The 13,366-nt window shown below is 34.5% G+C and overlaps 1 protein-coding gene across 33 annotated transcripts in view; it reads right to left on the bottom strand.

Moving 5' to 3' along the window:
• Window positions 1-13,366, bottom strand: part of ROBO2 (roundabout guidance receptor 2) — a 1,504,157-nt gene that overhangs the window by 166,006 nt on the left and 1,324,785 nt on the right. For all 33 annotated transcript variants that reach the window (XM_036220094.1, XM_036220092.1, XM_036220091.1 and 30 more), the window contains one exon: window positions 2,056-2,213. In XM_036220094.1, coding sequence (XP_036075987.1) covers window positions 2,056-2,213 — 158 coding nt within the window. The remainder of the gene's footprint in view (window positions 1-2,055; window positions 2,214-13,366) is intronic.

Raw genomic sequence — 13,366 nt, forward strand, 5'->3', positions numbered from 1 at the left:
AAATTTTACATAAGGAGTATTTATTGACTGAATAAACAAATGTAATAATGTTAAAATGTCTGTTTGTTAAAGGGATCATTAAAAGAGAACCAGGTTCTCAGGAAGTGTAGCATCGACTCATAGCTTTTGTTCTATTTTTTTTTTTTTGTATTTACCTAATCCAATAATCTTACCTTCACAATGATTGAGTGTTCTTCAAGAGATATAAGAACATGCTGTTTTCCTTTGTTAATTTTTCAATTTATAGGCAAACAAAACTCACATAGGTATGGCCTCATCAGATATATTTCAGGTTTTATAATGTGTTATGTCATAAAATGAGGTTTTTAACTTTTTTTTTTAACCGGGTTAGAAAAGATCGTCAAGTGGTTCTCAATTATATACAGTAGAGTGTAATAAACTGTAAGTTATAAAAATGACCATGAAGACCATTTCTCTTCCTCTTGAAGTTGAGTTTGTCAATATGACTTGATTTGGCCTATGCAACTAAAAAAACGTTTCACCAGAAGAAAAGCGCTTGCTCACTGGCACTTGCCACCTCTCACTGCAGTTGAGAACCCTGAGGCAACCATACACATTAGCCTGCACTAGCCTGCTAGAATATTAGAGGCCATGAAGAGAAGAATAAAGATGTTCAATTGAGAGTTAATTGATTGCCAGACATGTTAGCAAGGTTATCCTAGATCATCCAACTCCTTTCACATCTTTAAACAAGCCACAAAAGCATGTAAAAGCCTAGAAAAGACCAGCCAAGTTGGCCTAAAGTGAAGAACTACTAATTTACCCACAGAATCAGTCTAAGTAAAATGGTTAACATAAGCCACTGTATCCTAAGGTGATTTGTTACAATGCAAAAGCTAAATGATACAAACATGAGCTAGAAACCCTTGAACATTGATTTTCCTTCATCGCCAGGAGCAAAATTTCATAAGTTTGGTACCCAAGCACAGGCCATTGGGAATCAAATTCTTCTGGGCCTGATAGATCCTTAGAATTTCAATAGTTTAAGCTAGAATCACATAAATATATGCTGTAATCTCTTACATAGCATATCTGGTTCTGTGTTATAATGAAATCATAATGTACACATAAGGAAAATCCTCACTTATTAGATATTTATAAAGATAACCAACACCCATATGATATGGACTTTTAATAGAATTGGCACTTTTTTTTAGTTAAATGAGTTATTATTGTAAATAAAATATATTCATTCTAAATTATTGTATTGAATATAAAAATAAATTAAACTAAGAATAATGTCAGAAGTTTTAGGCATTATCTATTATTTCAGTGGACTGGTTATCACAAATTTCACATAGAAATGTCAAGTAGATTCTCTGAAAAAATAAAATAATTTTATGTTATTCTCTCTCTACCTTTATCATTTTCTGAGTGTTCTATTTTGAATATTAATAAACCGATAAACTTGATCATCAGTATTCCTTAAAAACATTTTCCTACAAAAGCTAAATGGCAGAATCATCCATTTATTTTTACTTTGATCTTACTTTGTATCTTTTAAATAAGTTTATATATAATTAAATTGAAAAAACTATTTTTGTTACATATAATTTTTGTTACATATAATTAAATTGGAAAAACTAAAAAAGTGCTTAAAATATTCATCACCTCAAACTATTTTCCCTTATAATTTTGAAAAAAGTACAAAAAGAAATGTTCTGTTTAGTATGGTTTATGACCATCACTTACATTTTAACACTTACATACTGCATGATTAATAGATCCATCTGAAGATCCTAACAAGAGCTCAGACCTCAATATTTTACCGCAAAAAAATATTTACTTGTTCAGAATGGTATAATTCTTAAACTATTATGTACACTCGATTTATATAATTTTGTCTCCTTGAGACTTCATTCTAAAGTTATTGTTTTTAGTTACCCTTTTTCAGTCCTTTCAATACAGTATAAATAGTAGTTAGCATTCAAATATAGTTCTACAATTGTATTAACAATAAATAAAATAATAAAATATATCAATTCTAAGACTTGATATTCAATCTCTTTAGTCATTCTTTTAAATGTAACTCACACTTATTCTTTCTTCCTTGTCATCAATTCGAACTTTGTCTTTTTTCCAGTAGATTGTGGGTTCTGGGTGTCCTCGGGGAGGCTGGCACTCCAGGATTGCAGGCTCTCCAGCTGCCACTACTACATCCGTGGGATTTTGCCGGAAGTCATCTCGTAACACTGAAGAAAAAACAATTGTAGTAACAGAAAATTCAATGAGAGTCACTTTAGCTTTCTTTTTTTGCAAAAGATAACTCAAGTCTTACTTACTTTATCCTAATAAAAATCACCAGGACATTTATGAAGAACATAGCCATGCCCAATTTGAAGTATTCTAGAGCCAATCTAAATGTACATCAACAGAGAAATGTCTGACTATATGATCACTCACCTTTGCTATAAAATCTAATTTTATAAAATGAGATAAATCTAAGGAAAATAAGGTGAGAAATCAAACTTATTAAAATAGATCCTATTTTCTATTTAAGAAGCACTCATACATATATGTATATAAATACGTTAAAATAAATTGTCAAATTATACATAAGAGGCTGAAACAAGTCACGTGCACATGGCCTGTGAGCATCAGTGCGTGTCAGTCTGAGAGGAGACATGGGGCAAGGACTCTTTGAGAAAGCCCTTTCTCTTGACATGAATATGGACAAGATCTGCACTGTTTTCATTACACTTCAGAAAACGGACTCATTGTTCACCCTTGCAATGCACTAGCACCCACACACACAGGGCTACGTTTTCATTCTCCGTGCATCTCCACCTGCCGAGTGACATCTGGGCAGCGTGACATTCGGAGCAGGCATGTTCCTTATAGCAGTTTTGCCAGTCTGAATCTCCCCTCCTTTCATTAGGAGAACAGCAGGTTGGACCTCCATTGTAACCTCTGAAAATCTGGCATGCCTGGTTCTCCAAATGTCACCTATCTATCTGTGTCTATCTGTGTGCACTTTTCTTCCACTGGCAGGATGAAAAGCCTCGAGAAATAACTTAGCTCTATCAGGGTATGGCATGCCAGGTTTAATAGCACATAAAGGCTGTGTCTATTTTACGTTAAACATTCAAAAAAGTAGTTGAGATCAGCTAACATACCGTATACTTTAACTGCTTCTGCTTTTCCTAACTTCCTTGACTTTTTCTACCCTTTGATATTCCAACACTGACAAGTTTATTTTCTAAGTGTACCTAAGGGTAAAACAAGTAACACACACAAATGTATGTGTATATTTATATGTATATGTGTGTGTATATACATATTCACACATGCATATAGATATGTATTTATATTTATGCATAAATTGATCAAGATTTCAAAATAATAATTAGGCAGCTATGCTAGCCTGTTACATAAATCAACTGCGACAAACGTGGATTAGGTCAAACCAACTGCCTTCATTGTCCTGTAATAAGATCCACTTCAACACTCTGTTTCTTTGTTGGGCCAAGTCTGTAGGTTAATTATCATTCTTCAAATAAAAAATTTTCTGTTCTGAAAATAGCTCCAGAAAGACAACCGAGTAACTTTTAAGGCTTGTCTTTTCTTGTCTTTTGCAAAACCTCCTATAACGGGGTTTTCCATCTTAACATAGTTATGGTTCTTTACGAAATTAGAGAACCTTGTTTCCTGTTGAAGGAGCAGTAAGAAAGAATTCAGCACAAATTGCTCACTCTCAGTTTATCAACTGATTAATTTACTGCTTTCGCTGCTACAGAAATGTGTTTCATTTTAGCATGAGAATTGCACACTTTTTGGTTCTCTTGCCTAACTGGCAGGAAAGGTGTGATTTACATGCATAAGGATTTGCTTCGGAATGAGCTGAGAGAAGTGTGCATTTAAATGTGATATTCAGGCATGATGATGAGAAAGGGTTAACACCTAGTTCCCTCTTTCAGGTAAATCCTCCTGGGAGAGCAAGCTGGTGATTCATTTATATTCTAAATACAGAACAGCTGCCTATTTATGCAATGCTAAGAAGTGCAAAAATATGGTAACAGGGTGGTGAGCACCCCTACAATATCCGGTCCTGGCAACAAATGGTATTTTGGCAGGCTCTCAATCTGCTCCAAAATGACACATCTGGCCAGTCGAAGGACCTTCTCCAGAACTGGTCTCCTAACAAATGACATGCTAAAAAGCTTCTGCTCAAATGGTACTTAGAGCCATTGCAAATCATTGAGAAACACAGTGCTACATCAATTTGCAACAAGCCAGATTTGACATGGGGAAGAAAAAAAGAAAAATACCATAACAAACTAGGAACTGCTACTCTTAAACAATATAACATGTGTTTATGGCCTTCACGAAAAAAAAAAAAAAAAAAGACTCCATTTTGTAAATGAAGCCAAGAAATCTAAAAGCAACTGTAATTTTCTGCTTTCAGACTATTCACCCAGAGAGTAGGGTGAGATAATAGGATAATTGGTACTGTACCCTCTTCAACTTGTAAAATGCTTTTTGGGATTTGTACAGTATTCAGTTAATTCATTTTTTGCTTAGTGATACCATGTATTTTACTCTAAGTCTTTGGGGTAAGAAAATGTGTATTTTTTTCTTCTCTCTCAAATAAAACATTCAAGAGAAAAATATATTTTTCATCAGGTTCTAGTACAGCAAATGGAGATCTTACTGTTAGGAAAAAGTAGTCATTTTTACTCTTATCAAATTGTTAAGGAGGACATGTATGTTCTGGTATTTATATATGTCTGAGTTTTACATATCCATTTGTAAATATAAGCAAAGTAAAATGTAATAATATTTATCGTTTCCAAATTTTGTGCTAATTTTAATTTCTGTCTTGGATTTTGCCCTGTGCTTAATCACAAGTGATAAAAAATAGAAGATGTTCTCTGTAAGTAAAAGATCCATGTATGTTGGATGAAGGGAACTAAAATGGTCTTACGAATGTAGAGAAGCAGAGCAAGTCCAAACGGGGTCTCTCTCTCTATTTTTTTCCTTAAGCTCCTATTCTAGAAAGAACTAAAGTTACATTTTTTAATGTGGTTTGACAAGTAAGCCAAAAAAAGAGCATACAGCAGTATGGGTATTACCTAAAGCTCCAAGTAGGTCTTTAAATAGGGTGAAGAGAAATAAACCTGATGAAGTGAAAAGAATCTGATTATAGTGACAAAATCTAGAAGGATATCAATCAGTTATACTTTAAAGAAAAAAATAGTAAGTACACAATTGATATAGTACTTACTTAAAGATATAAGGGTTTAAATCTCCATGGGGGTAAAATCAAATTGGCTAGAACCCAAATATTCATTTTTGTATGGGAGTTAAAAAGCACAAGTGGGAGTTCACCCAGCTAGTCATAACCTGGATTATATTTGTATCCTTTTTACATAGACATGCACTGTGATTTAGGAAGTTATTCTGGAAGATCAGAACACTTGGAATGACTAGTGTTTTTGATAAAAGATATAGTTCATATTTATGACATCAAGATTTGTAAGATATTAATTCAATTCTGCAGAAATATATTGAACACTAAATGTGCTTGGCACTGTCTTCTAAAACAGTTAAGTAATATAAAACAAAAATGACATGATGGTACCCATGGTAGGCTTTTTCTCTAATGCCCCTCAATGATCACTCCCTCCTGGGATTTATTTCCTTACATAATCCCCTCTTCTTGACTGTGGACTGGGCCTAGTGACTTACCTTTAATGAATAGAATATTGCAAAATGATGAAATGCCACTTCTAAGATTGTTACAAAAGATTGTAACTTGTCTGTGTCTGTGTTTCTGTCTCTCTGTATCTCTCCATTTCCCTTTATCTACTCCTGTGCTTCCTCTCAACATGCAAGGTGCCATGTTGCTCAACAGAGAAGCCGATTTGACCATGATCTCAAGGCAGCTTCTAGCCAACAGCAAGCAAGGAACTGAGGCCCTCAGTCAAACAAACTTTGAAAAACCAGTTCTTGTTAACAACTATGTAAGCTTAGGAACAAAAAATTTCCCAGCTGAGCCTTCACATGAGACCACAGCTTTAATTCACACCTTCACTGCAGCTTTGTAAAAGATTATATAGCAGAGACTAAAGTAACTCACATCTGGGTTCCCGACCCACAGATAGTGGGAGAATAAGTGTATGTTGTTCTAAGCCACTAAATTTTGTGAAAATTTGTTACACTGCTATAAGTAACAAATATAGTTCCCTAAATAAGCTTTACATTTAGTTGTGCTATTATAACTTCCTTTCAATCCCACATTGTTTCACTTACCAAGTCCCCTCTCTTCTGTTCTAAATTAATCGTTCTCAAGAATTACTTATTTTAACTCAGAAAATAAAGCAAGGCAAATCATTACTCAGACATATCCACCTTAGTTTATTAAAATAAATTATCAATAACAGTAAGACGGGACTGCATAATTAAAAGGCTTCTGAAAGACATACATCTGAATTACAAGGTACACATGCTTCCAAGTAGTTATTCAAAATATAAAAACATTATTGATGAAAGTATTCATATACATCATTGGATAAAGAAAACCATCTACAGTGAACTAAATTAATCATGAGGAAGATAATCTAAAAAGAAAATGTAATTAAAAACATAACTAGTAGCAGTTAAAATCTATAGCAACTCAAAGGGACATTGAACATAAGGCTTCCTTGCCAATAGGATCTCTCTATATGTCCACATGAGCTGTCAGAGCTGTGTGACACAAGCTTCTAGTAGAAAACTGACCACTTGTCCCGAGTGATGCTTATATGGTGCACATTTTTGCTTATGAATACAAAATTTGAGTAAATCTTGATACTTAGAAGGACACTCAGAAACTTTGAGTCATGCATGTAAATAATATCTAAAATTACATGCGGGTTTTCAGTAACACTTTTTTAACCTGCTTTTTTGAATCAGTTAGCAGGCACATACAATGACACTTTTTCCCCCCTAAGTTTAGGATTTTATTTTATTTTTTAAATGTTAGTTTATTTATTTGTTTCATATTACATATACGCTTTTTTTTTTTTAACATTTTTATTTTTCCCCACTCCTCTCCCCCTCTCCCTTCTGGTAACCACTAGTCCATTGTCCATGTCCATGAGTCTCTGTTTGTTTGACCTGTTCATTTGTTACTTTTAGGTTTATATCTCACATATGTGGTATCATGTGGTTTCAACCTTTTCTATCTGCCTTATTTCACTTAGTATGATTATTTCAAGGTTCATCCATGTTGTTGCAAATGGCAGTATTTTATCTCTTCTTATGGCTGAGTAATATATGATGCCACTTTTGATCTCCCTGTTTTTAAAGTAACTGTCATACAATGATAGCTAATATTTAATGACTACACTTTATGTGCAAGACCAGGACTTATGGATATGTAAAAGGTCATTTGAAATGACCTATTGTGGTAGGTAAGTACAGAGTTTGACCCTTGTGTGGCTGGCTCTAGACTGTACACACAGTCATTATGCTACTATACTAATTTGTAATATCATCTGCTTCCTTTTATCTTATCCCATTCTCCTAGTTCAGGATATCCTTATCTCTTTGTTGAATTACTGTAAGAGTATTCTATGGGAACTTTTTCTAGGATTTCTCTTTTTAACTCTACATTGTAGTTATGAGTTTGCTAAAATGCAAATATAATCATGTCAATTCCTTTTTCAAAACTTTTTAAAAGGCTCTTAAGATAAAATTTTATTCTTAATGATTTTGAGTGTCATTTGGATTCAGGCCCCTGCTTATATTTCCAGGTTCATTGTGGGTATTTTTGCAGCCCTCCTGCCCTAGAAATGCAGAGGAACTTCTAATCATCAATGTACATTAGCATATAATGGTCTTTATGCTTGAAAATTGCTGTCAGGTACCCCTTTGTTCCCTTACTTTTCCCTATTACTTCTTTCAAACCCATACTGTTCTCTTTGGTGTCAGCTTCAAACTCACTCATCTGAAAAGTTTTCCCTTCTGTACTTATACTGGACTCAGTAACCCTCTGAAGGGCTCCCATCTTGAAGGGCATCAAAAGAGTTCACCAAGTGTTCTTGATGGGTTGATTGAACTGATGAACTCCTGTTCAAGAGTTATGTTGCACTTATTTCTTATTACATAAAATAAACAACAATGTTTTAATTTGATTTTAAAATGTCATTTATAAAGAAAAATTCAATTTGGTTGGATTTAAAAGACAGTGTACTTGACTTGCCTATTATAGACTCATATATCTCTAAAATAAAAGCCAGGCAGTTCAAGAAGTTCAGAAATCAATCACTCAAAGAAACAATAGATTTATGTACAACCAATAAAACTGTTAACACAAATTATAGTATATCATAGTAAATATGAACTAGAATAAAAGTGATAACTATTCTTACAACTGGTACACATTATTTCCCTAACCCTGTCACCACCAGTACCACCACCGGTTATCACCATGGGGAATAATCAGATGTATCTTAACCACCCTGAAGCTCACTCAGGTCTTCTCTCCACTTCTGAGAGAAGCACACTGTCTCTTCCTAATATACTAAATGGCTGTTGTTGGCAGTCATGCTGTGACCCCAGGGGGAGCTCCAGCTTCAGGATAAAACTGAGGCTATGCACACTAGTAAAAAAAAATATATATATATATTTTTATATATATATATATATATATTTTTTGAATTCTTGACATAACTAGACAAAGCAATCCTGAAGACTGTGCTAAATGTGGACTTTCTAGTATGTGATCTAAATAAGCTTTCTTTCATATTTTAGCCAGTTTAAATAGAGTCTTCCCTTTCATCTAAAAGCTCCCCACTGAAAAGCTGTAATAATTCTGTATTTTTTCCTGAAATTTCAGTGACTGACAGACCAAATAAATCTAAAGAGGAATCATCATTCACAATGAACTACTTTATTATATTTGGTAAAATCAAACAAAATATCGTCAGAATGGGCAAGCCAGACACCAGCTAAACAGACAATAAAATCTGATATTTAGGAAACAAGTTGTAAGTGGTTTCTTCTGCACAGAAGGGGAATGGAAAAGCAATAACTCGGTGGGGAAACATCCTGCTACCGCTGTGCAAGCTGACACTCTGGCACTCTGGCACCTCTGCAGCATACTGACAACTCCAAAACGAGAAGCTCTTACTCTCCAGCTCCGCTAAGATGCCCTGTGTAAGCAAAGCCGCTCAGCAAATGATCCAGATAAAACAGTGGTTTGAATTGGAGCATGTTGAATAAACAAGGATGACCTGTGACTTGCTCATTTTCAAGTCATAGCATTTTGTGAAGCCTGGTATTCTGCAGGGAATGAAACACACAAACATACAACTCATGCAAGAGGAATGGCAGGCTCCAAATCTTAGCCAAGTCTTTATTCTTGAATTCTTTTTTTACCTCCATTCCGTCCTCACGCACAATATAATCTGAAGTCCTGCTAACAGTGCCAAGTCTTCCTTAATGTTTTCCATTAAAGTTTAAAACTTACTGAAAGATTCTTAGAAATCACATGGAAACATTGTACTCTGTAATTTGTATCCATAACCTCTGTAATGCATATGTTCTCTTTGGGGACCAAGTGTTGAGATCATTCATAAACTCTTGGATCACATGTGGCACTGCAAACTGGTGACATCTGACCACGGCAGACTCCAGGCCTGTCTCTGGCAATCATTTCCTTTGGTTTGAGTTAAAGAGCTAGCAGTTGGCATACCTTCAAGACTTGGAAGTCCTATTTTTGGCAAAGCCTAGCATCGGATATTTCACAGAGATCAGCATACCCCATGCATTAGCTTAGGAGGAAGTTGGGGATTGAGGCTAATTAATGTTTAATCGGTTCCTCTTTTTTTCTTTCTTAAAGTGCCATTGTCCACAAAAGTGATCATGTGGAATTGATGTTCCCAGAATCACAGAGAGCTCAAAGGAGTGAGGGCAACATAGAGACCGGCCAAGTATAGTATGTGAGGAGAAGGGTGGTGTCTAGAACTGCAGGTACCAGCCTCAACATGCTAAAAGCAATGCTTTCTTCTCCTGCAGAAAAAGTCCTTTTCTCCACAGCCCCAAAATGTTCTGCTCTATTCCCCAAAAGACCTTGCAGCATCTGCCAGTTTAGGTCTAATTTCAGTCTTGGTCACAGAGATGCCTATAACTCTGGATATTAGAAGAAATAATACATTGAATTTAAAATTCAGAACTCCATAGACCAGAGCTTTAAAAAAAAGAAAAGAAAAAAAAGCATTAAAGAGTGTTTCTCAAGATGGTAACAAGGGGAAATAGCAATTATTTCAAGCCTGTAATCCTACCCCCTACTTTCTTTAGATCTGGGTTTGGGTATAAACAAACAAACAAACAAATGAATAACCACAACATCTTCATAAAATTTACATTTACAGGATGATTACAAATAACCATCTGTTTGCTTCTAGCTTTTCAATCTGGTTCATGTCCCATGAGCCTCAAGTTTTTAGCCAATGCAGTTAAGCTGTGAGGTATCATCAGAAAGGCTTGTTACAGGTGTTTTGAGACAGTCCTTTTGCCCACTTCATTCTCCTACATCCCTCTTTTTTTTATCCCTTCTCATATAGCCCTAGTATTACACAAAAGAAAACAAAAATTTGAGGAGATAAAATAACATTTATACATATTAAAAATTAATTCAAAATACTTAGTCATATATTTAAATACACATTTAAATTTAAAATATACTTAAGTATAGGTTTAAATTCAAACTTCAGAAGTCATTGCTGCCTTTTAGCTTCATCTGTCAATTTAAATACAGATTAAAGAGTGTTATCAAATAAATAATATTGTTTTGTTTTATTCTGGGTCCTAATAGATCACCAGTCTCCTCTTGCCTTGTTAGTTCTCATCTGAAGGGATTAGATTTACAGCATTCTAACGCTGCAAAGTTCGCAGAGGTACAATCTCAGCAGCATCTTCCTGTCATTCCATCCTCTCCTAGTATCAACGGGGTTACTGCTCCGATATTTCTCTCCCATGCTGTATTCTGATGGGAATGATCAACATGAATTACAATGCCGAGTAACTGCCAGATGTCATGAGTTATAAACTCAATAGTCTAAGGATTATTACACATTAGGGCACCCTACAGTGCAAGTGTGTCCTGGAATTTATGTGTTATTTATTACCTATTGGCAAGGTCTCAAAGTAATCTCACCCCTGCTGATGAAATGATGGTTTGAAGGAGAAGAAGGTCAAGGTCAACCTTCCTTGTCAAGAATGCCTGTTACTTCGAAACTACTGTTGCCTTATCTCTTTCTTTTCTCTACCTGAAACTCAACAAATCTCTGAATAACAGAAATATACTTATTATAATGCATCTATAGGCTTTCAGTTTAATTCTGCTGATTTCACAATTTCTGTCATTTAACCACATTACATAACCATAATCACCGGAGGTTCGATTATGGAGGTTGTGAATCTCACCATATCTATTAACTTAAAAATGACCACTTCGAGAGTACACTTTTTCTTTTCCTCTTTTACAGGAACATAGATTGAAGCCTAACTACATGAAAGTTTTTTGAATTTTTAAAACAACAACGAGAACACTTTTAAAAATCATGTCTCATAGGCCTGTGGACTCCGGTCTTTCCCATCCAATATTAAGATTTGAATATACCCACATCAGAAAATATGGGCATTACTCTAAGCTGCATGAATTTTCTTGAAATAAATATAATTTGACATCCTATATTCTTTGAAAAGTGTTCTATTTGATTAGCACATGACAAGAAGTTTGAAATGTTTCCTAAATCAGAATATAGCATATTTATTTTTAAATTGGCTAATTTAAAAAAGCTTTATCATCTCTCTATTCTATCCCCAAAACCCAGTAACCTTCTTTTCTTTTGCTACCAAATGAATTCTGAATGCAGCAGTTAATATTCGGCAATCTCATTACACATCTACCATAAATCTTCAAAAGCATCAGCATGTTTTGACAGCCAGGCAGGAGAAGAGGAAGCAAGGAGCATATCTAAGCATTTTTTGTGAATGCAAATGTGCAAAACACCACATTTAAATTATTTCAGAAAAATATTATACCATTGACAACTGAAAAACAATGTGACAAATGAAAAACAACTGAAAAACAATGTGCTTGTCTCATATGTAAACTTTTGTTTACATATGAGACAAGCACAATTTCTTTTATTCTTGAAGCTAAATCCACACACCCCTGCTCCACCAATCCAACCTTGCTATATACTCTGTGAAAACAAAATGATACCAGAGAATAAATAATAAATATTTTTTTTAGGTATAAGAAATATTGAGTTCTCATCATGAAAATTTATCATAGGTTTGTTTCCCCCAAAAGTGTTTAAATATTTAAAAATCCACATGCACTTTAATCAAACCTCCATATTTTATATGAAAATAGAAAGAAGCCATCTTAAGCATGGAGGTTTAAAAGGCCTTCTCTTCCTCTAATATACCCTTGAGTCAACCTTGGCCATCCACAGGGTGTATTCTCAATGAGAAAGGACTAACTAAATCAAATTGCCTCCTGAGTCTCTGGCTACACTTCTATTTTTTTGGCTTCACTATTATTCCAAGGGCAAGGACTCAGTACACTTTCACTTCCAAAATAGTCAAAAACAAACAAAAATTAACAGAGGCACTTCTCTTCTGTTTAGAGAAGCATCAACTCCATATACAGAGATATCTACCTAGCCACATATATTTATTTTAGCTTCTCTACTTGAGAGAGTACCGAGACTTGACAAGTAAGATTTCTCAGAAAGTTTATCAAACATTCATTATTTTGTCCTAATCAATGCTATCTGTGATACCAGATTAAAATTCGCAAATTAGTATCATCTCTATTTTAATCAACTACTTCACCCTGATCTTCCCCAAAACTTTCTATGAGTAATAAAATTAGAAAATTTTTTATTGGTACTATTAACGAACAGACAAACTATAACTGTTCTGAATGTAAGGCAAAATGTCTAAAATGTGGGCAACAAAAGAAAAGTTTAATGTTAGCAAATGGGACAATTTTCAAAAAAAAATAGTAGATCTCAAATAATCGGATATTACACATATTTATCCAATGATGTCTAAAACGCATGCTTAATACTGTCCTCAACATGCAACCCCCTCCCAACACACACCATTACTTAAAAGGAAGGCCTTGATTCAGTGAGCTTCTATGTGAGATGGTTTCAATATATCCTTGGGGATGTTACCAGTTCATAAGAATGCTGGGTATATAGTTTGGACTAAGAGAATTCTAATTTCCCTTATAATATCCCAAGTAGCTGGGGGAAAATTTTATTTATTCCTTCTAAAATTCCAATCTTCAGCCTTTACTATAAATTGGATGACCACATATTTCATCTTCCATATCAAA

The sequence above is a fragment of the Rousettus aegyptiacus genome, unplaced genomic scaffold (genome assembly GCF_014176215.1).
Source record: "Rousettus aegyptiacus isolate mRouAeg1 unplaced genomic scaffold, mRouAeg1.p scaffold_m13_p_4, whole genome shotgun sequence".
NCBI classification, from domain to species: domain Eukaryota; kingdom Metazoa; phylum Chordata; class Mammalia; order Chiroptera; family Pteropodidae; genus Rousettus; species Rousettus aegyptiacus.